At 44.3% G+C, this 24,274-nt stretch overlaps 1 protein-coding gene across 10 annotated transcripts in view; it reads right to left on the reverse strand.

The window, feature by feature from the left end:
• Nucleotides 1–24,274, reverse strand: part of NCAM1 (neural cell adhesion molecule 1) — a 316,512-nt gene that overhangs the window by 28,807 nt on the left and 263,431 nt on the right. For 5 of the 10 annotated variants that reach the window (XM_049778667.1, XM_049778664.1, XM_049778669.1 and 2 more), the window contains exons 9-14: nt 21,395–21,424; nt 17,220–17,370; nt 16,740–16,924; nt 16,358–16,454; nt 15,942–16,112; nt 14,104–14,235 (exon numbers count right to left, since the gene is read on the reverse strand). In XM_049778667.1, coding sequence (XP_049634624.1) covers nt 14,104–14,235; nt 15,942–16,112; nt 16,358–16,454; nt 16,740–16,924; nt 17,220–17,370; nt 21,395–21,424 — 766 coding nt within the window. The remainder of the gene's footprint in view (nt 1–14,103; nt 14,236–15,941; nt 16,113–16,357; nt 16,455–16,739; nt 16,925–17,219; nt 17,371–21,394; nt 21,425–24,274) is intronic. The other 5 variants (XM_049778666.1, XM_049778665.1, XM_049778670.1 and 2 more) reach the window with 1 other exon arrangement.

Below are 24,274 nucleotides of genomic sequence, written 5' to 3' on the forward strand. Positions count from 1 at the left end.
CTCCCAACTCTGGTCAGGGAGCTCACCTGAATATCATCTAGAGACCTTGGTTATTCATGCCCAACCCACCTGCAAGTGGGCTCAGTGCCCCAGGATGACAGGTCACTGCTGTTTTTGTGCTTCTGCCCCTCTTAGCTTTTCCTCGCAGAGGCCACACATCTCACTGTCTACTCATCCTGAGTGACCAGCCCTCTGCTGGGTTGGGAGCAGGGGAGAGGACAGTGGGGCCAGGGAGCTTGGTGTGCTGAGGCAGATTCCACCAGAGAATTCCAGAAATGTTCTCCAGGAATCTTTAATGTATAATGTATGACTATCAGATATATGAATACTTGTAAATATACACAGATTTTCTATAATATATGAATTATGAATGATATTCTTTTTTTTTTTTTTGGTTTTTGGGCCACACCCGTTTGACGCTCAGGGGTTACTCCTGGCTATGCGCTCAGAAATCGCCCCTGGGTTGGGGGGACCATATGGACGCCGGGGGATCGAACCGTGGTCCGTCCTTGGCTAGCACTTGCAAGGCAGACACCTTACCTCTAGCGCCACCTTCCCGGCCCCATGATATTCTATAATTATAAAATATACACTATAATTATTACGTGAATTATAATATTATAGCTTATGAATTACACAGAAATTCATAATTCAGATATAGGAATATCTATCTATAGATATATGCAAATATCCTATAATAAGTCTATTTCACATAGGTCTCTTTACATATATATTTAAAATGATAGTCAAGATTCTCTGGATCTGGGCAATTATCTCTCTACTTTAACTGTTTCTGGCCTTCCTAAAAACGTCTGGGAAAGATCTTTGTTCAGAGGTAGGACTCAATTTCTACCTTTGTAATGTTAATGTTCTCTTTGCTTCATTCTGAATGAGAACACTGTGAAAAAATGGCCAAACTAGCATCTAGCATTGCCTTTCTTTTCCTCCCTTCCTCTTCCCTCCCTTCTTCTTTCCCTCCCTCACTTCCCCTTTCCTTCCCTCTTTCCCTCCCTCCCTTCCTTCTTCCCCCTTCCTCCTTCTGTCCTTCCTTCCCTCCCTCCTTTCCTTCCTCGCTCCCCCTCCCTCCTTCCTTCCTTGCTCCCCCTCCCTCCTTCTTTCCTTCCTTCCCTCCCTTCTTCCTTCCTCGCTCCCCCTCCCTCCTTCCTTCTTTCCTTCTTTCCGTCCCTGCCTCCCTCCATCTTTCTTCCCTTCCCTCCCTCCATCTTTCCTTCCTTCCCTCCCTCCCTCCCTCCTTCCTTCCTTGCTCCCCCTCTCTCCTTCCTTCTTTCCTTCTTTTCATCCCTGCCTCCCTCCATCTTTCCACCCTTCCCTCCCTCCCTCCTTCCTTCCTCACTCCCCTCCCTCCTTCTTTCCTCACTCCCCTCCCTCCTTCCTTCCTTCCTTCCTTCCCTCCCTCCCTCCCTCCCTCCCTCCCTCCCTTCCTTCCTTCCTTCCTTCCTTCCTTCCTTCCTTCCTTCCTTCCTTCCTTCCTTCCTTCCTCCCTCTCTTCCTTCCTTCCTTCCTTCCTTCCTTCCTTCCTTCCTTCCTTCCTTCCTTCCTTCCTTCCTCCCTCCCTCCCTCTCTTCCTTCCTTCCTCCCTCCCTCCCTCTCTTCCTTCCTTCCTTCCTTCCTTCCTTCCTTCCTTCCTTCCTTCCTTCCTTCCTTCCTTCCTTCCTTCCTCCCTCTCTTCCTTCCTTCCTTCCTTCCTTCCTTCCTTCCTTCCTTCCTTCCTTCCTTCCTTCTTCCTTCCTTCCTTCCTTCCTTCCTTCCTTCCTTCCTTCCTTCCTTCCTTCCTTCCCTCCCTCCCTCCCTCCCTCCCTCCCTCCCTCCCTCCCTCCTTCCTTCCTTCCTTCCTTCCTTCCTTCCTTCCTTCCTTCCTTCCTTCCTTCCTTCCTTCCTTCCTTCCTTCCCTCCCTCCCTCCCTCCCTCCTTCCTTCCCTCCCTCCCTCCCTCTCCCTCCCTCCTTCCTTCCTTGAAAAAAATTGCACTTCAGTATTTGTGGGGGGAACCTGGGACTTAAGATAATCTTGGCAAGATCCCCTTGCTGTCATCTTTTTCTTTTTAAAAGACAAATTTCTGATGCGTTTGTTGAAGGACAAAATGTGATTTTTCTCTGAATCTCAGACACATTAAGAAATTTTGATTTGGTGGGATAGTATCACAGGAAGTGGGTCAATCACAAGAGTACATTTTCAGATCGAGGGTGAGAGAGTCACAGACAACACAATGGTAATGCCTTGCTGTCATCTTAAGGCAGGTCAAAGCTCCCTTGCCTTGGGGACAGTTTTCTTTCTTTCTGGACAAGGTGACTATCCTACCAGTGCCTGTCAGAAAATGAGGGTGCTCCAACCCAACACCCCCAGTCTAGGAGTCTGCTTGTAAATGAGACCAAAGGGGGACACAGTGGCCATCTCTCAGAGCCAAAGGCCCCAGGGGTGGCCAGTGTGGAGAGTGTGTGAGGACACAGGCAGGGATCACAGATGAGGGCAGGACAAAACAAAAGGACAGAGCAGGAACAAAGAACGTGCCAGACGAGCTGTGGATGGCTCTGTCCCTGGGGATGTCGCCCAATCAGTTCTCAGAGAAGTGAGGTCAAATGGGACCCAGGCATGCGCGGCACACCGGGCAGTTGCTGGGGTTAGTTTTGTTTTCTCCATCAATGCAGCCTGTCCATGTCTCAGGTTGTGATTGTGAAAAAGGTCCTTCGTGGTTAGAAGAGAAGGGAACGTGCACAGACACCCAGGGAAGGATCTGAATGGGCATCTGAGTTTGCTGGGGGAAGCTGTGAACTGAGGCTTCGTTTTCCTCTCGAAGGCAACAAGTGAGAAACTTTTTCACAAGGTTGTGACAGTCACAATGTTAACTAATTACTGTGTCACTGCTATGCATTTAATTAGGCAATCATTTTATTTCTGTTGTTGCATAGGTCAATCATGTGCTTTGTGATAACTCAGAGATTTTGCCATGTGACTTTTACTTGGGGTCTCTTCCCTGCCTGCTTTGGGGAGAGCCACCTGTGAAAAGTGACATCTCAGCAATCGAAGCCAAAAAAAACCCCCCTCTAATTCCAAATTCTTTAATCTTTCCTTTTGGAGAGCTCTCTGTTTGTATGAATTTTATGCAATTCCAATGGAGCTCATTGGTTCACAGCAAATACAACCTTCGCAATAGATGCATTTTTCTCTGCAGCGTTTCAATGCTATAAAGGCGTCCGCATTTCCATAGAAATGTGACTCATTCTAGAGTAACTGTGGTTTATACAACGACTGGATAAAGCTAAACAACAACGCTATCAAGCTAATTTATAAAACTGCTTTCTCGGAAATCATTTCTACGAACTACCTGGTAAAAATTCAAGTCTGCAAACTGTTCTGGGGCAAAAGAGATTTTACTGTCAAGTGCAGTTTTTGAGCAGCCAAATTTCTTAGAGCCAAATGTCACACCACAGGCTGTCATGTTATCACATTGCTCTATGAAGGCTGCAAAGAATTATCAATGTTGGGTGGTGTGTGTGTGTGTATGTGTGTGTGTGTGTGTGTGTATGTGTGTATGTGTGAATTGAGAACCAGAGGAAATCTCTCTTAAATGGCTTTGCTTAGGAATTCTGAGACAGGAAGGAATGAGTGGGCCCTCGTGCCAGGCTGTGGGCCCAGATTTATCTTGCCAATCAGAACAAAGAGTTTTACCTTCTGTTCACCAGCGTGGACGACATCATCAGCACCATGCAAGCCACATGACAAAGTCACATGATACGCACGCACGTGATTGGTTGAAAGGAAAGTGGAGGAGGTCACATGGAAAATACAAAAAAATTAAAAACGATGTAAACAATGGGCAGGGAGAAAAAAATCAACAACAAAATCACAGACTAAATAAAAGGAGAAACCAAATTAAATTAGCAGCATCTACAGGAAACACTGGGAAGACAGTACAACTGTCTGGAAACAATAATAATAATAATAAATCATAAAGAACACTTGGTTAACAACAACAATAAGCATTAGAGATAGCTGAAATGCTGCACATTAATACCACATCAATTTGTTTAGAAAAGGGGATGTGTTTCTGTCGGGACCCAGCTGGCAAAGCCCATTCAGGAGACTGTTGGAGGAAAAGAAAAAAACAAACAAACAAAACAACAAATGATTATTCACAGGCTTCACAATGTCTCAGCATCCTTGGGAAATCAGGGGAATGACAAGGGACAGGGGTCAAGAAGGAAGTGTTCCAAGACTTATAAAGCATAGGCAGTGTACCCTGTGGAAAAAAAAATTTAGTAAGAAGAACCTCACATCCTTTGGTGCAATAAAGAGAGTAAGCCATGGGTGAATGAGATTTGCTAAGTGTTGGCCTCCAAGGAGAAGGAGTCACTAGGGATCTTTCTCACTTCCTCCAGTCAAGCTGAATAGAAAGAGGTTAGAGCTGCAAAGGGGGATTCCTTTGTTGGCTCGGCAAAGGCTTTGCCACTATGAACTGTAAAAACTGGTCCCCCCCAAAAGCCTTGGTCCCCCAACCTGAGAGGCCCCAGTGTAAAAATCTGAACATTGTTTGCTTTAGACTCATGGCTGCACTCATAAGAAACAACTTTGATTTGTTTATATTGAAAAAATGTTTTCTTGTTTGGATTTTTGGACATTCCTTTTTTGTCCTAGTTCCGTTTTGTTGTTGTTTTATTTTGGGGCCACGTCTACCCTTTGTCTTACCATCGAGGATGTGCCTATGGATATAATAGGCAGCTGCCAACTGTGCTGCTTCTCTTTGTCTCAGTACCCACAGGGCTTATAATTTGGGTCAGCAGTTAAGTGGCTCAACATTAAAAAAAAAAAAAGACAAAAATACTCAGGGGTTACTCCTGGCTCTGTGCTCAGGTTCACTCCTGGAGGGATCAGGGGACCATTGATGCTGGGTATCAAATTTAGGTCAGCTGCATGCAAGGCAAATGTCCTACCTGCTGTGTGATTGCTTTGTCCTCTGTCCTAAGTTTTATTTAACTCCTGATTGTTACTGCATGACTTTGTACTGTGCAACAGTATTTTGGTTTCCCCATCTTAACTTTCACAAGTCTTTGGGAAGAAAGTTTTTGGCAATTGCTTATTCGGGGAAAAACAAACAAAGAGAAAAGCAAAAAAGAGAATTGGGATGCTAAGAGCAAACAGTGGTTTAAAAATAATTTTGGAACAATGCTTCAACCAAGGTGCAGAAACCTTATCACTGTATGCTGCTTACTTATTGTCTGGCACATTCCAGATGAGGGTGCCTGCAGGGAGTCATACTACTGAGAAGCTTTTCTTCTGATTTTACTTAGAATACTTCCATTCATTCATGAGTATAACTGGACCCAAAATACAGCTACAAGCAAGAACAGGAGACTTTATTTTCAACTCTAGTAATGGCTCAAGATGGGAGATGTTTTGCTATGTTTCCAGTTACTTTGCTTTCAGATCTCTGCCATTGACATAAATTACACTTGGTCTTACCATCGAGGATGTGCCTATGGATATAACAGGCAGCTGTCAAATGTGCTGCTTTCCTTTGTCCCAGTACCCACAGGGCCTATAATTTGGGTCAGCAGTCAAGTGGTTCAACATAAAATAAAGACTCAAGCCTTCTCTTGAGATGTCACTAGAAAGCATATTATTCCAGGCAGAAATGGGTGATCTAAAAAATAATTAGGCATATTGGGAAGGATGCCTCAATCTCCCTTAAAGAGAAATGTCTGGACTTAAGCTTGTGTTTGCTTGCAAAGAAGACCAAAATCTGACCCCCGTTATGTAGGGGCATACATAGCCTCTTCTGGCATCTGGTGTCCACACCATACCACTGCAGGCTGGAAAGGACCCTAAGAACTAGAATGTGTTGTTAGAAGAAAGGATGCTGTTAGTTGCTTTCCTTTTTCAAATGCAACCCCCCCAAACAATAGCAAACAATCAAGACCCACCAAAAGCACCCCAAAATACCACCAGCAAAAACCAGCAATAAAACCTTATATTATCTGAATTAAAGCCATGTGAACACAGTTCACTGTCATCAGAGCTGCTCTGCTGAGAAAATGAAACCTCAAAAGCTTCAGGAATTAAAATTCATTGCAGCATACATAGGGAAAAATACCAAGAAAGCATACTGTTAGCTATGCTGTGCAGTTAAAAATAAAATGAAAAAGAAACAAAGAAAAGAACCATTTCATGCAACACACAGAACGAGAAACTGTTTCTTCTCTTTTATTGTGACTCAGAAACCTTGGCCAGGTGTGGGAAATTGTCCCCCAGCGGTAAATTCCCCCACCAAGATTCAGATATTCCCCTATATAAAATAGTTTAGATCTTAGAAAACGAAGGATTTTCAGCTAGGAAAGAATAGAATAGTAGGAAGGAATAGAAGAGATGACAAAGACCTGCCTGCTATAAATGTGGCTGTAACAGAATAAGACTATTTAGTGTCCTTCAAATGTAAAGGGCAACATGGGCCTCAAAAATAGAATAAGGACCTGTCAGGGGTTTACTTTAAGATGGGATGTGAAATCTTCCAGCCTCTGCCCTTCACACACTGACTGAATATTGTGCCAGTAACTGTCCTTTAACTTAAACTCTTGTCAACTTAAACAAGGGCTCACCTGTTGTTCCTCCCCTAATGTATGAGCAGTCCATGTGTTTGTCTCATTTTCTGTGATGGACTCCTGCTGGATGGAGGTCCAAGTTACCAATCAGACTGGCATTAGACAGCCAGGGGAGCAGAGACAGGGCCCCACTACACAAAATGGCTTTCATTCTTTTCTGATTAATGGAGTTCATGCCATTTTTTCCCTGCATGCTCAGAAACAGAATATCTATAATTTTCATGGAGCCATAGATTCTCCCAGTCTTTCTCTCTCTCTGTGCCTCCCCCCCTCAAGTGGATGTGTCAGGGGATTTAACACACAAGCTCACTTCACTTGTACGTGATAAAGATTAGCTTGGAATGTGTTATGGTTGTGAGGGGTTGGGGGGAGAGTACTGATTTCCCTGAGGAAAAAGACTGCATTAGTTCAACAGGAGAATTCCAGGACTTTCATCAGAACTCTCAGCACACAACCTTGATAGAGTGTGGTTAGGACTTGTCTGCTCATCAGTTTTGAGGTGCTGAGAGAAAGGGAAAGAAGCACCTCATTCCCTGTGCCAATTGGCTGGAGACAAAGGCAGGCCTCTTTCCTTCTTTGCATCTTCCAGGCCCTCTCCTCTAGTATGGCTACTCTTTGTTCTCTTCATTCTCTTTTTCCTAGTCTGATAGGAACTCTCCTATCATGTGTGTGTGTGTGTGTGTGTGTGTGTGTGTGTGTGTGTGTGTGTGTGTGTGTGTGTGTGTGTGTGTCTGGTTGTCAGGAAGAGACAACAGAGGCTGGGGAGGGAGATGTTGTTCTTTCTGTTTTTTCCTCTTCAACAAGCCTCTGAGCCATTTCTAGTTTTAATTGGGGGGTCTACTTGGCAAGGCCTCTTCATGCAGGAAAATTCTTAGAATCATCAACCTAGTTCTCTGGTCTGGGCTAAGTCTGCTCTCCTGGCCACACAGATCACATGCAAAACCACACCAGCCAGATGCCTCATGCATTCTTGACTGTGAAGGAAGAAAGATGAGGGGGCAGCTTGGGGTCCCAGAAATTGGCTCCACAACAAGCAAAGAGCTGGCGGAGGGCAGCTCAGAGTGTACTCACTGAAAGGTTCTGTGACTGGAAGGGCAGGAAGAGGCCAGGTTGCTATGGAAACATGAGGGACAGGGAGGGCATAGACAGTGAAGAAGAGAATGGAGATAAATTCATAAATACATATGTGTGTATGTGTACATATAATTTTTCATAGGTACACATAGACACATGTAATTTAAGGTACAACTCAAAAGCAAAGAAAGACGGGAAGAGGAGTTTCTTGTTTCCTTCTCTGATTTATCAGAATTGTGAAGGGATTATCAGAGATTTGGCTGGCAGATTGCTCTCCCACAGCAAGACATAACTAACCTTCATTTATTCTTACTATGAATTCCCCTTGCCACACATTTAGTATTGTTTTGTGTTTCTCATCACGTTCGATTTTCACACACTTCAAGCTAAGCAGACTCTAGTGGACACACATGAGGTAAGAATTTAACCAACATTTGAAGGCTAAGGAACTTGTTGTAGGCTGTGGGGCTGCAGGCAGAGGGAACCCCAAGAAGGGATCTGAATGTGGGATTTCCCAACTCCAATGTCAGCAGCTGCAGGATTGGGACCCCCAGGGCCTTGCCCATCTCTTGGGGTGGTAGGTCTGCTGAGTTAACAAGAGGCTGCCAAGGACTTCTGAATTAACTGTCTGAGGCTGTTCTTCCAGGAACTTCTGTACCTGAGATCTGGACATAAGCCAGTGGGGTGGCATTGCCCCGAGTGCCACCTGATCACAGCTTTATATGATCAGATGGCACGAAGTGAGGCTCAGCTAGGACAGAGGAGGGTTAATGGTTGCCACTGCCAGAGGGCAAAAGAGCTTGGTACCCACCCTAAGCAGGCCTGATTATGGATAGGGGATTAGGAGAAGGGTACTTGTCCTACTGTATGAGAAAAACAAGATTCACTTATGAAGGTTTAAATAATTTGCCTAAGCTTCAGCCAGGCACATCTGCAGGCAAACACTGTTTCCCCATACAAATATTTTAGAGAATATGCTTTATAGAGAGAACCCAAGTGACAGGCTTCATGGTACAATTTTAGTGCCAAAGCCCTCCAGCACCAATTAGAACTTAGGGCATAATACAATGCCTGGAGGTATTGGTTCATGTCTCTGTAAACTGGATCTTCTTTTTCTTGGCAAATTCTTTTGGTGTGTCCAAATGCCAGCTTTGGTCCAGTTGCCTAAAGTTTCCCCAAGCATAGATAAGGTTTCAGAAACCTCAGAAACCATGTCTATGGGGCCTTTGCAGGGGAAAGTTTGACTCTTATCCCCTTGGGTCAGCATCTGCTCCCTCCTGGGAATCTAGGAGGCTCTGGGCCCATTTCTCTTCCACTTCTTTCAAATCCAGAGCTGCTTTTCGCCAATAGAGCTGACTTCTCCCCTGATGAAGAACACTTTAGGCAGCCCTCTTGCCTGGTGAGAGGCACCCGCAGAGAGATGGAGGAAGGAAAGGATACTCACTAGCTGAAGGAGACAATGGAACAGGGGTGCGAGAGCTAGCAGGAGCCGCTGAGGAAAGAAAAATTCAGGTGAAACGGGGAAGAAAGGTTTTGGAGGCATGGAAGTGGCTTCCCTGGGGCATCAGGAGAAGCTGAAACTGGTTAAAGCAGACATTGTGCAGGGGTCTTGAGATGGTGGGCACACAGAGCAGGGCCGATTTCACACTCAAACCTGATGTCTGCCCACCCCTGAGGGTCAGGCCTCTATGCCCATCTGGAAACCAATCACCAATCAACAGCTCTGCAGGGCAGCTGTCTCCTGAGCACTACGTGTGCTCGAGGAGCCTAGACGTGGACAGAGGATGTAAAAGGCAAGGAGATGAAACATCTCAGACAGCAATTCTGCACGTACATAGCTGGATGTTCAGGACAGTGCTGAGAGCAGGACCTCTATGACTCACTCTCTCACTCCAACATCTGAAGGGAATGGAAATGACTACCTACTGGGTAAGGTTCAGATTCTTTGGCATCTGGGTGACAGTTAACTCCCACCCTCGGCTATCTCAAGAACCAAAGAACGTGGTTCTCTGCTGCTGCTTCTGCATGGTCAAAGATAGATGCAGATATGTTTGACTATTGTTCTTCCTCACCTCCCAGAGAAAAATGATGAAGGGGTATAAGAACAATCATCTTGGTTAGAGATGGTTAGAGATAGTTCATCTGACACATTTTGGAAACTGGTTGGATCTTTAGCTTTTTATTGGCAGGCATGATGGATGGAGTATATTCCTCAAAAATTTTTTTTGAGAGTCAGACAAACAGTTGGAAGAACTGCATCTTATTTCTAACAATGCCTCATGGGTTGATATTTCTTTGGATTTCCTAATGACAGTGACTCATTAAACCAGGAAGCAATTAAGTTCTTGGGGTAAGAGAGGCTATTGGCCTTCTAGGAATGAAGAGGACAGAGATAGAGACAAATGCAGAGACTTGGCCATCTGCTTCATTTTAAAGTTAAATGAAATTTAACTTCATTTAAATGAAATTTAAAGTTTCTTTCTATTGCTTTAGAGATTTGGGTTAGAACCATGCTATTGTGGCAAAGCAGGAATTTAATGTGCTTTCACACTAGCTAAGTATAATACATAAGCTACTTGGGGAGGGAAATATTTGGAAACAGAATCACAAAACTCTCCTTCTTAAAGGCTTGTTGGTAATGTTTATGCCTAGAAAAAATTATCTAATGTTTCTCTAGATACATTAATATTCAGAACTGTAGTTTTGCAGGTTTGTGGCTCATTCATGGGAGAAAGTTCCAAGTCATTTCTCTACCAGGGGTCCTCAAACTTTTTAAACAGGGGACCAGTTCACTGTCCCTCAGACCATTGGAGGGTCTGACTATAGTAAAAACAAAACTTATGAACGAATTCTTATGCACACTGCATATATCTTATTTTGCAATGAAGAAACAAAACAGATACAAATACAATATGTGGCCCGTGGGCCATAGTTTGAGGACCACTGCGACTTTCAACAACCCTGATGGGCAACTGGTACCTCCCAAGGTAGAGGCCTATCATCAACTTCTTATCTAAGCATGTCTTCCAGCATGCAAACATTTGGATCTAAAAGCACAGGGAATCCCTGGGGTTGCTTTCCCTTGCTGAACTTCTACCTGTCTTGACTAATACACAAAGGAATCTCCAAAATTTTCTAATCTGGAAGCCCCTAGAAGACATCTTTGAGGTATCTGTGATAATGGTTATGTGCACTTGCTATGCTCCTGACTGTGGAGAACTATTCAGAGTAGAAGCTGAGATAGCTCAATCAGTTTCAAGCGATGAGTGATGACTGAAGGAAAAACATAAGACCTTAAGTTTCCCAATCTACCATCAGTGGTGGAGATGAACCAGCCTCAACAACCAACACTGGTTCTTGGGTTCAGCCTAAGCAAGTTGATTCTGCAGACCTAAGTTCAAGCCATCTTTATGCTTGTTAAGGGCTAAGGAGACAAGTCAGAGAAGGTGTTTTCCTCAAACCTATACCTTCTCTAGTCAAAGAAGTATGTTTTAGTCAACAGTAATAGCTTCTTCCTTCCAACCATATCCTTTTGCAAGACAGGCAAAAGGATACTCTGGGCTTGACCCTCAGTTAATTTACTTCAGGAAGTTTATAGGCACCAATGACGGATAATGAGTACCTGGTACTTCCTACACATTCCCATGTGTGCCTCCTCTTCCTCTTCAGTTCTTGAAAGAACTCTAAGGTTGGGCCACACCATCCTCATCACTAAACAGCTTTTTTTTTAATTTAACCATTCACAGCATAAGCTTACTAGATGACTGAGAAAACCAACTTTTAATGCCATGAGTAAATCCTATAATGGTATCATTTACAATCCAGCTGGATCGTATGAACCCCCCATTCCCCTAGGTGGTGAATTTTGGTAAATAATTCCTTTTCATGCTAGCAGACAGTGAACAGCAAGGTCTCCAGGTCATCAAAAATTAATTAAACACTAATTTTTCAAACATGGCACCTGCAATAAAAATGCTCACCTTTATCAGAGTTGAGCTGGTAATGACTGAAACCCACCATGGCCTCTGAATCCAAGAGCAGTTACTGTTAGAAATGCAGAAGGATGTGTCCTTACAGCCCTTCTCTCCCTTCAGTGTAACTAAACCAGTGTTCACTTACTGGTGAAATACGGACATTTGAGAAATTTGTTTAAGACTCTAGGGGGAAGGTGCTGTGAACTCATGCAGAACTATACTCATCCCTCGAGCAGGCAGTGATAAGAACTATTTAACAACTCTATGTCTTCCCTCCACCACACCCTACAATCCTGACTCTCCTTAGAACTGGTTCACTCAGGAGCCAACTCTGCTGAGATAGTGGATTTAGCACTTGTTCAAAACCGCCCAACGCCTACACTGAGTTACTTAGTTTTTGCTGTTGCTGCAATATTTCTGAATAAATTTTAAAAAAGCAAAGCCTTCCTGAGTGCCTTTCAGGAGCTAAGTGCTTTTTTATGAAAAGGGTGTATGGCTTTCTCAATTCCTTTCCTTCCTGATCTCTGAGTTACCATATTCCCTCCACCATTCTGTGTTCCACCTCAGAAGCAGGAGACAAGCTTCAGGCAGAAGCCAAGCTCATCATACATGATGAGGCCTTTAGAGATTGCTCCCAAGGCAGCTTCCTGTTATCCTGGTCCCAAAGTCACAGTGTCACATATTCCTCCTCAGGTTTGGCTAAAACTGGTGGGTCTCTCTCAAACATGGGCTTATACTTTGTTAGAACTTAGTACTGAGGGATAGAGTGGACACACCAGGGGTGTTAACTTCCTGAAGACTGCAGTGATGCAGGCCTGTCTTGGAACCAGGTTTCTTACTATCCATCACTATTGCTGCTCCTGCTGCTGGACTTTGTTCAGTAGCCCCAATTGCTCGCAAGCTCCCTGCCATGCAGAACAGTCCTTCACCTTGAAGCAAATGTGAAGGTCTGAAAAGGAATCCCTTTCCTCCCCAGGAAGGGATTCTGAATCGAGGCAGGCGGGGTTGGAGGCGAATTTCCTGGCTTACTAGCACTTCGTTCTGTTAATCGCCTCGGCAAGGTTCCCCCATGCTGGGTGTGGCAAAGCTTGTGGCCACCGCAGGATGGTTGTCACACACAGGAATTAATACACACAACTTCAGAGAGACACAGGAGTTGCATGCTCTACCACACCATGAGTGTTAGCCTCTTGAAGGAACTTCCAGACTGAGCGGTTAACAGGGGACGCAGCTAGACTAAGGTCAGTGGGTTAAGGCCCAGACAGAATCGCTACTTCAGTCTCTAGGGGGCAGAGACGGGCTCAAACTAAATTAAGAGCTAAGTCTAGCAGATGTTAAAGCTATGGTAACAGGTAATCAGGTATGAAGAGGCACTTACGTGGAAGTGGGCTATCTGCATTTCCCATGGATGGAACACAGACGAAAAGAAAAGACAAGAGACAGATCCAAGAGAGAAAAAAAAAATAAGGTGTAAAAGAAATGAATAGAATCTGCAAGGCACACAGAGCTGGGAACTCAAATGACCACAATCCACATTTCCAATTTGATCCACCAGGGCAGCAGGAAGACACAAGAACGACTTTCCTGCTCTGAGTCAGGTAAGGTGTCTGAGTGGTCTGATCCCTGGGTTCCCACAGAAGGAAGCAGAGGATTGGCCTATCCCAGGCACCACAGCAGATCTACGGAGAGCTCTGGGGCACTCAGGGAGCCTGGGCTGAGGGTATTCTCTACTGCAGGGTCACCATCACCCTCAGAGCTGGGGCGCTGCTCTGTGTAGGGACAGGAAGAGAGCAGGGCCGGGCCCTGTTCTAGTTACTTGCAGGGAGAGTGGCAAAGCACATTAGGTCTTGGTTAAGGACAGCAGGAATGAGCGAACAGGATATAGAACGGCAGTCCCAGACAGAGTTGGACCTTAGGGAAGATCGCTGCGTGGGAAGGGATGAGATGCAGGAAGATCCATGCCATACTCATCCCTTTCCCTTTTGTGAGGTAGGATTTGGCTCCACATGATCCTCCCTCATTGCTGTCTGTTTTCTATACCAGCACATCTCTGCTGCATCAAAACCCCAAAACTAATTAGCCCAACTGCCAGTGTCTTTCTCCTTCCTCATCAAATCACGGGTGATCAGGGCCTTAGTGACCTGTGTCTTGTCACCACAGTAATCCTACTGCATCTCCCCACACCCCTTGTGCTCCTCCTTCCCTGCATTCTGTGTCGGTGGTGGCTGCTATTCTAACAAGCTGGCAATGGTGATGATGTCACCAAGCCTTTTGAGATAAGAGAAAGGGGTTGAGTTATCAGCCATCATGAAAGGCCAGAGAACTAGAAAGAGGCATCTGAATGCTGACATACTGTCTTTTGAACCATGGAGCAGGGGCTCGGGGGTCCCTGGCCCCTCAAGAGGAGAAGGGGAAGTGGAAAAGCAGGGCACTTTTACTTACGGACTGGCTGTGTCTTGAACTCAGAGGCAGCGCTGATCTCGCCCAGGCCCTTGCCGTTGAGCGCTGCCAGCCGCACGGAGTATGTCGTCTCAGGCTTTAGGCCCATGATGGTGACAGTGCCCTCTCTGTTGGCTGTGGAGAGAACAGGGTGGGAATGTCATTGAGGATGGAAAGTCTGTGGGTGAAAGTGCAACGCCTGGGGAAACAGCAGAGCTGGTTCTTCGAAAAGCAACTTAGAATGGCTGAGTCAACTGGGAATTCCACCTCAGGTGGAAAGAAAGCAGGGACAGGAATAGATAACCACACATCCATGCTCACAGAAGGTCTGATAACTCATAGAGCTAAAGGGGCACAGAGCCTGAGTGGCCATAAGCAGGTGAATAGATAAAGAAAACGTGGTCCGTATGTGCAACACAAGACCTGGTTTTAGGAAGGCACGGAATTCTAGTGCAAGCCACAGCATGGTGAACCTTGAGGATACTTTGCTAAGTGCAATAAACCAGACCCCAGATGACAAATTCCATTATTTCACTTAAACATAATCAACTGCAAGGAGCTGGATGGAGTAGCAGCGATGGTAGAAAGACAGGAGTTGCTGGCTAATGGGTGATGCCACTGAGCTGGTTCACCTGTAATGATAAACTGCATTCCATGGATTTGGTCATAATCAAAGTAAGTTGAAGCAATGAAATATTCAGATTATAAGAAGGGATAAGCCTGGTACACAAATGGTATGAAGTTTCAGAGTAAGCTAAGAAGGTAAGGAAGGTGCAAGGTTTTCTTCTGGTACTAATTCAGGGTACAGAGAAATTCCTCCCCATTCCTGGTCCTTTCTTGAACTCACAGATGAGAGATGCTTTTTGACATAATTTTCAGTGTTTCTGGCTATATCACTATAACCTAACCTACTTTCAGCTTGACCTTTGTTTAGCATACCTGCTATGCATGACATATTTCTACAGAAACAAAACATACTTCGCTGAGTTCTAGTGAAACCCAAAGAGAGTTAGACTAAAAGATACTTCATCCCCAGAGCAATGAGATATGGATTAAGAATCTTCAAATTGTTGTCACATGAGAGAAATTTACTTTAGTTTGCTCTGTTGGATGAGGAATGTTTTTGGGGTCACACTTGGTTGTGGGGAGTTCTCCCAGATTTGTACTCACAGATCATTCCCAGTGGTGTTCAGAGTACCAAGTGGTACTAAGGATAAAATCAAGGCTCCCTGCATGTAAAACATGCACTTATACCTTTGAACAACCTCTTTTGCCTTATGAAGTATTGGCAGGAGTAGGAGGGGGGCACTGGGCCATACCCAGTGGTGCTCAGTACTTATTCTGACTCTGCTCAGGGAGCACTGCTGGGGGTGTTCGGGAACCAAAGTGGCCCTGGAGATTGAATCAAGTTCAGCAATACAAGCATCTTAGTCCCTGTGCTACCCAAGAGTTCTTTTAAAATCTTTAGCTTGGAAATATAGATCAACTAAAGGGAAGTCTTGTTTTGGCCCTGTTTACCTGGCTAATAGCATCATTGCATGGATGCTGAGCATTCTAAGCAGCATCAAAGTACTTCACTCACAGAAGGACTGGAATTGAGCTATGTCCCTGGGACCTCCTCCCTTATGGGTATGCCAGGGACTAAATATCACCATCTCTGTTGACTTGTTTGAGATGATGCATCCAGCTTGCAAACCATAAGAATCTGGTTCTGCATCCCCTGGGTCAGAAGGCTCTCGGTTCTACAGAGATGTTCTAATTCTAGGACAATGAGGGTAGAACAGGCAGTCAGGGTTCAGGCCAGTGAGTACTTAAGGAAGCGCAGCTTCTTCCTAGCTTACCTTCTTTGGCATCATACCACTTGAAATGCCACATTTCCTCGCCCACTGCTCTCCATTCAGCCTTGTACTTGAGAATGGGCACCCCGCCGGTGGCTTCTGGTTCATCGAACTGCACCTGTGCAGTGCTTGAGTATGGCTCCACCTGGTCAATGGACGGTGAAGATGGGGTGTCTGTGGGAGGACAAATTGGGAGTCAATGACTTGAGCCTGATGGGACTCATGGGGACCTGCCCTGGCCACAAACTCAAACTTCTCCTTTCCTCATGCTTGGGAATCTTCTCACTTGCTTCCCATCTCCCACCTCACCCTAGATCCTTTCCTTGTGCCCCACTATCCCTGCCTACACTCCCATGCCTCCTGCCCCTCCCTCCTGCCTGCTGTTACCAAGACCCTACAAATGGGGTGGCAGGGCTCACCAGCTTGGACAAGGATGAACTCCAGTGACTCCTGTCCAATGCGATTCACAGCAGTACAGTTATAGTTCCCAAAGTCATTCTCAGAGTCTGGAGTGACCTGTAGAAGAAAGGGACTTTGAGCTTAGCAGTTGTTCCCTGGGATGATTACAGAGGAACAATTCTTGGGTAAATTGTTCAAGAATAGCATCAAGGAACAAAGCACCATGAGCCCTGGCTTAGCCTTGAATCAGAGAGAAGACAAGAGTGGGTGAAAGAAGGCTCCTCTCTAGGTCTTGGCTGGCCCCAGGGAAAGAACAGTGGCTCGTGGTACCCCCAGCTCAGGATGCCCCAGAGAAACCCATAGCCAACTATACCTTGTCCATGCCAGCCCAACCCAGCTCACCTCCAGATAACTGGCCACGGGAGTGCTATAGATCTTGATGTTGCTGTAGTTGGAACTAGGAAGCAACTGTCCATCGCGGAACCATGAGATGGTGGCACTGGGGTAGGCAAACACTTCACAGGTAATGTTCACCTGGTTTCCTTCCCATGTGTACACAGCCACAGGTCCCTGCAACTTGGGAGCATCTGTAAGAATGAGAATTCAGGAAGATTGTCACCAATGTATCTCTCTCCATAGAAGGCAAGAGCTAGAGAGGGGGTTGAGATGAGAGGGATATGAGAGTGGGAACAGAACCATGTGGTTCAGAGGGAAGGCCCAGTGTTTTGCAGGCTCGAAGCTGCCTGGGAAGATGAAAGGGCAGGTCAGCCTGTGAAAGAGTTGAAAGTGGCGTTAGGAGGGTTTGGGACACAGCTTCTGGGGCAGGCTGGCATTTCCCTCTCCCTGCTCTGAAACTTGGCATCTTTTCCCATCACTACTTACACTGCACTTCGAGGTACATGGACTGCGAATCCTGGCCAATGGTGTTGCTGGCAGTGCAGATATATTCTCCTGCATCCGTGTACTGGATGCTCTTCAGGGTGAGGGACGACACGCGGGCATAGCTGCGCACCACCATGTGCCCATCCAGGGTCTGCCAGGAGGAAAGGGCCATGTCAGAGCCCAAGAGGGGGCGAGCCAGGAGTGCAGACCAGGGCATGTCTTTGACCTGTCATGTACCCTCTCTACTCTGCACCAAGGTCTAAGTTGTATGTGAAGTACCAACTATTGGGGGGGTTCTGGCAAGCATTGGGGGTGTGTGGGTGGCTCCAAACCAGAGACTGGGACCTAGTTAACATCCAGCAGCTTAGACTAGGTGCTCAAGATTGGTTTGGGGCAAAGAAATGAACTCTGGTGTGTCCCGAATGGAAGCAGAAGCCTTGCCAGCAGCTATGTCTATGGTTAGAGTTTGGGAAACTTGCATGTTCATGCTTTCTTCCAGCTGCCTGCCCATCCAGTTCCATGGTGCAGGCAGACTGATGGGAGAGCAGAGTCTGTGACAAAGGGAAGGCATTGCACAGCACACTCTAATGGCTGCAGGTGCCTCTTTTCCCTGGATGCTTGAAAGTAAAATTTTTTTTTTTTTTTTTTGGTTTTTGGGCCACACCCGGCAGTGCTCAGGGGTTACTCCTGGCTGTCTGCTCAGAAATAGCTCCTGGCAGGCACGGGGGACCATATGGGACACCGGGATTTGAACCAACCACCTTTGGTCCTGGATCGGCTGTTTGCAAGGCAAATGCCGCTGTGCTATCTCTCCGGGCCCGAAAGTAAAAATTTTTTATTTAAAAACAAATCATCAGACAGTGAACTGGAAGGAAGGACAAATGGATCCCCTTTCCAGGGATGGTGACAAAGTCTCAAGGAGACCTGGGATCCCAGCCACCACCACTGTCAGGCTTTTGACTGGAAGCCAATCCCGAGTCTGTGGTATTACAATTGGCTTCCAAGGAGGACAAATATAGGATCTCTGGGCAATGAGTACTGGAATATTTTCAAGGTGTTTTGAAAATGGTAAAATGGCAGCTGACCCAGGAAAAGTCTGGGCAGGCCATTCAAGGGCAGATCCCAGGAAAGTAGATAATCAGAAGACCGAAGCTTAGCTCTTTATAGTTTTGCCCTTCTAGAATATTCATCAGACATTCCAGAGTGTTGGACCTTTAGAAGATGAATGAATATTGGGTTCTGCATTCTTTGACATGCTTGCTCAGATGCCAGAAACCCAGAATTGCAATGTCATGGAGTGGCCAGTGAAGAAAGATCAAAATGAGGTCTATTCTGGTGCATAGTCTTTGCTGATCTATCAACAATCACAAGAACTCCCTCCTGACAACAATGATAGATTTATCCTTGCAGCCAGGTAAGCCCCATCACACTTCCTATATGGAGGCCAGAGCACCAGAGCTGGGAAGAGACAGAGTCCAGCCCAGTCCTATTGCCTGCTTCCATGAGCACCTTCTGCTCCAAAGGGCAGAACCCAAGATGCCACAGATGAATTGGAAATGACAACAACCAGGGGGAAGGCTAGAAGGCCTAGAGAGACATCAACTTGCTGAAGACAGTTATAGATCTGAGACCTCTCTCTTGTACACTGAAGGGATGACACAGACATTCCTCCAGAAACTTCCACTTGTCATACAAAACCTCTACTCCTCTCTCTAAACTGGTGGCATGAAGAGCAAGAAGCTATTTGGCATGTCTCTCTGAGGGGTTTACCTGCCCTACATGGAATTCTCATTTGCCCTCAAATCAGAAAAATGATGGCAGAGGAGATGCAAGGCCCAGACCTGGCCTTTCTGGTTATCTCAGTAAAAACACAGTGACTAGACTGTGATTCACTGTTACACAGACAGGACTTGTCTTGTGTCTGTGATGTACGAAGTGTCCAGAGTCTTTGGATAAATCAAGAGAATATTTACATGAGGAAGAGGTATTTTAGCAAAAGATGTAAAAAGTCAAGGTATTTTTGTAAAAGGAAGAAGGACTTTGATGCTAATAAATAAAAGCCCAAGTAGGCTTTGCTTAGAACAATTGAGAAAACCAAACCAAGAGAAATGGCTATATTGATAGTCATTAGCAGATTTCATTTTATAAGTTTTTCCATGTTGAAAACTTTTTTTATTTTTTTTGTCTAATGTCACTAGACTCAGTAAACTGTCCTGTAGAGATACTTTTTAGTTTTAATTAATCTCAAGAGGAGATGCTATACCAGTTAGCCCTCCAGTGTGAATGGATTATCTTCCTCTGAAATGTTTATCTAGTCGCATCAATGTCGAGAAGTATGTATACATCAATCTAGATCAAAATCCATGCTGACTATCTAGGTTCTGGTGCAGAAAGCAAGAAGGAAAGAACCACTAAGGCCAAAAGAACCCATTTTGCAAAAAAGGAAGTCTCTGAATAGAAATTATAATTATTCTCATCAAAACATTGTACTCTCCTTGCTTCTAGGTAGAGGTGTTTAAGACTTGCCAAACTTACAGAATGCAACTGGCCATACCTCAAATGACTCATCTGAACTTAAGGTCTTCGTCTCTAAGGGAGACAAACAGAAGGGTTGCTGAGTGGGGGGGGCGGGGAGGGGTCATCACTCACTTGAAAGTCCATTATGTCCAGAATAAGATAATCAAGATAAGGACACTTCTGAAAACCTGTGATGTATCTGCTTTCCTGGGAATCAATCTATTACTTCCACTTATAATAATTCTCTTAACAACCCCTTAATTCTCCCTGCTAAATCTTAGCTCCTCCTTGAGCCAGGTGTAAATCAGAATGACAGGGAGAAAAGGTACAAGGCCACACAGAATGAAATCCGTGGCAGTTTAGGAGTGTCTGATAATGAGCCCTTCTTTCCTCCCTTCCCTGATCCTAATGGATCCAGTACTTTTGGCAAGAAAACACCCAGCATAGAACATCACCAAGAGATTCTTGTGCTACAGAAGCAAGCATAATTGTGATGATGCATTTCAACCATTCTCTCTATGGCATGAAGGAAGGTAGGCTACAAAGAGTGCTTATAATGAACTAGATTTGATGAGAGCAGTGTGCTCATGTGTGGAAACTAATATCAGTGCCTAGGGACAGGGAGCCAACTCTTACATATGAAACAGCATGAAATATTAAAACATGAGCTGATCACATGAATTATGTGTTCTGAAGAATGATTATTTCTGAAAGACTAAGAGAATAGATTTACCTAATTAAAATATAGTCTGCAGAATTGTCATTTATAGTATTATAGAATCAAAACTCCATCTGGAGCAGAGACAAAAGCTACTTTTAAAAATGTACTTACAGAATAGATCCTTGAACCTTATCTAAAATATATTGAGTTTTATTTCATTATGTCAGCTAAATCACACAAGGGGGTAGAAATGATATGTCATAAGTTGGGTCCTGGAGTAGCAATTAAAATCTAAATGTTAATGCTTAGCTTCGGTTTTCAAACTAAGTCCTACATAACGCAAATTGAAGCAAGTAGTCAGAGAAATTTCAAAGGCTAAATGCTATGGACTTAAAAAAAATAGAATAGTTGGTGTGAAGTCATTCAAATCTCATAAGTTTAATGCTCTATAAAAGTAACATAGTATGTTTAGCAATTTGGGAAAACCAGGAGATGCCATTTGCATTGCTTTGAGATGAAATGTGATGTGATCATTTACCAAGACCGATCATTATAAAATACGTGAGCAACAAGATGAGTTGAGCTGGACAGGGCTGAGTGGATTTTTACAACCCGGACTCTGTGACTTTATGAGCCAAAGCCACATCAACCAGGTGAGAGACAAAAAAAATTCCATCAGTTGAAAATGCCTGGCCTGGGAATTGGGGCGATTGATTTCTATAAATAAAATTATCTGGATGTGATTTTACCAGCACCAGCAAGAGGATAAGATCGAGTTTTAGAAAATAATAAGGATTTGTTCATCCACTCCCAACACAGCTTGCTTGCTCATCCTACAATGATGCTATGGCTAAGTAATGTCTAGCACTATTGGCCTATTCTTTAATCTAACTAAATGACTAATTAGTTTCGCATGTCTGGTTATTAAACCGTAATGGTGAGTTAAACTGTAATGCTTTCAATACTAAAGACTGGCTAGTGGCCGGGTAAGCTATACCTCTTGCTTCTCTGGTCGAGTCCACGAAGCCTGGAGAGAACAAGATATAAAACACAACAAGAAAGCAGTAAAATTTTACAACATGTTGCTTTAGAGAATCGATGTAACACACTGCATTCCGTGCACATGCAGCATCTTTTTAACTCAAAATGCTTTCCAAGGCCCACTTTCCGTGGTGTGTGTATTACCTGATTTAATTTGGGATTTTGTCTTTGTGTGGCCTTTCCCCACCCCCCATCCCATTCAGATGTATAATTCAAAGGCACAAACTGCCCTAATCTTTGGCTGACATCTATTCAGAGACCAGAAGACATATTAGAATGCTTCTGTTCCAAAACAGCCCTTGTAATAATTGATGATACAAATAGTTCCAACCACATACTGTAGACCTTAGAGCAGGTCTCCTCTTTTGGGTTTTACTTAAGAACGTATCACCAATACACTAATGCCATTCTGTGCTCATGCATTTTATAATTTTTTTTCATGCATCTTACTAACATTAAAATTTCATCTTAAAAAAAGGGGAGGAGGAGAAAGGTCTTTTAGGAATGAGAACTAGTAAGTTCTAATAGCTGTGTTCAGGGAATGTGGAGGAATCCACCATTGCCCACTGTGCTAAGGAGGGTCAGTACTGAGACGCAAGGGTATACCCAGGTGGCACTAAACAGGCTCAAATGTGCACCAACTTCATTGAACTTGGCATTAACAAAGTGAGCCAACTCAAGGACACAGAGGATTCATTATCTACATAGAGGTTTTTCATTGATCTGGACCAAGGAGTTTACTAGGCACGAAGGCTTTATGGTGCTTGTAACTGGAAGTCAAGACCATCAGAACTGTGTCATTCTTTTTATTAGATAGTATTGACAACCTGATTTCTCTTGATGTTCACATACATGGAAAGAAGATAGAAAAGATGCCAAACATGATAATGCAACCTAAGGAATGCAAATGAGTTAGCAATCATTTAGTTAGAGTTTGCTAAATGCAAAGAGCTGGTGAATGAGAGTAGAAACAGTGAATTGTGCCACGTGATATTGGGACAGGGAAGAAAGTGCACACACAACAACATGCAAAGACCAGAATGATAGAGGACCAACATATCAAAAGTGGCTGTCAATTCCACATTAGAAGCTTGTCTGTTACATGTCATAGTAGCTTGTCTGTCACATGTCAGAGCTGCCTAAATCAAGGTTTCTTAGGGGGCTATGTCATATGATTTGTTTTTTAAATCTGCTTCTTTTGTTTCTCCTAAGTAACTATCGTTTGTGGCTTTTAAGTATTTTCCAGTAAGAGATGTTGCTTAGTAACTGACCTCTGACCATTTCGCCTGATAAGAGTAACAGGCTATGGCTAGAGTCTGATATTTTGATGAAAGGTCAGCTAACTTTCTGACAACCTGATATGCAAATAGACAACACACAAAATAAATTAGGATATGATTTGTAGTGCTCATGAACTCATTAATTCCAAGGTATTGAATAGTCATATGTTAAGTGTATTACTGATAATTTCTTCCTAAGTAAAGCATCCCTATACTTATAAAGCATTTTCTATTATATGACAGAGGAAAGTGTTTAACTGGGAGGAGTGGATACTAAAAGGTGGTAAAGTGTCCTCTTAATAATAGTATTGTAAATCCCAGTGCCAAAAGTTATTTTAAAGAGTGCTTCTCAGGGGCTGAAGAGATAGCATGGAGGTAGGGCATTTGCCTTGCAGGCAGAAGGACTATGGTTCGAATCACAGCATCCCATATTGTTCCCCAAGCCTGCCAGGAGCTATTTCTGAGTGTAGAGCCAGGAGGAACCCCTGAGAGCTTCCGGTGGACCCCCCCAAAAAAAGCCCAAAACAAAGAACAACAACAAAAAACGTGTTTCTCATAGACACAGGCTGGTGAGTGGGAGAGAAATGGGGGATCTTGGTAGAGGAACTGGTGTTGAAATATTGTATGCCTGCAACCCAATCATGAAAAACTTTGTAAACCATGACTAAATAAAAAAAGTATTCCATATGATACACTTGTCCACATTCTGAATTTGGGCTAGCCGGACTCTGTTTGTGGTAGGCACCTTTCTAATGGATATAAGTGGATACCTTGGTTTATACTGGATTAGGAATTCTTCCTGGTTAAGAGTTCCAGTTCCCAGAGAGTTAAGAATCTTAAAAGGTCTCTCTTATTTGTTATATACTCTAGCATCCCAAGATGCAAGGTTTGTGAAATGCTTTTCCTATTTTCTATTTATTGTTCTCATTTCAACTCTTGGCCCCTCGCCTTAGATATTAAGGTTTCAAATGACTTTCTTTGCCTGCCATTTAAAAGGCAAAGAGAAGTTTAAATACACATAGAGTGGATTTGTTCTGACAGGGATATGCTATGCAAATCATCACCTAGAGTTCTCACTCAATATGTAAATGGCATCTGGATCACCCAAGTACCCAGCCCTATGTCTAGTGGGATGAGTGAGGAAGTTATGTGGATGCACAACTTTCTTGGTTTCTCTAGTATCAAAAGGACCTTCACATACATCGATAAACTGATCCGTTATGATGTTCAAACAGATGTTTTGTCAACATAACAGTGGCCACTAAGAAATGAATTAACTTCCAGATAATTTACTCTAATGATCTGATGACCCAAACTTAGCCCTGCTATGTTATTTTTGAATGAAACAATTTAACTTGCTGAAACAGCACATTAAGAACAAACAATCATGGGCCGGGCGGTGGCGCTAAAGGTAAGGTGCCTGCCTTGCCTGCGCTAACCTTGGACGGACCGCGGTTCGATCCCCCGGTGTCCCATATGGTCCCCCAAGCCAGGAGCAACTTCTGAGCACATAGCCAGGAGTAACCCCTGAGCGTTACTGGGTGTGGCCCAAAAAC

Source organism: Suncus etruscus, chromosome 8 (assembly GCF_024139225.1).
Source record: "Suncus etruscus isolate mSunEtr1 chromosome 8, mSunEtr1.pri.cur, whole genome shotgun sequence".
NCBI lineage: Eukaryota > Metazoa > Chordata > Mammalia > Eulipotyphla > Soricidae > Suncus > Suncus etruscus.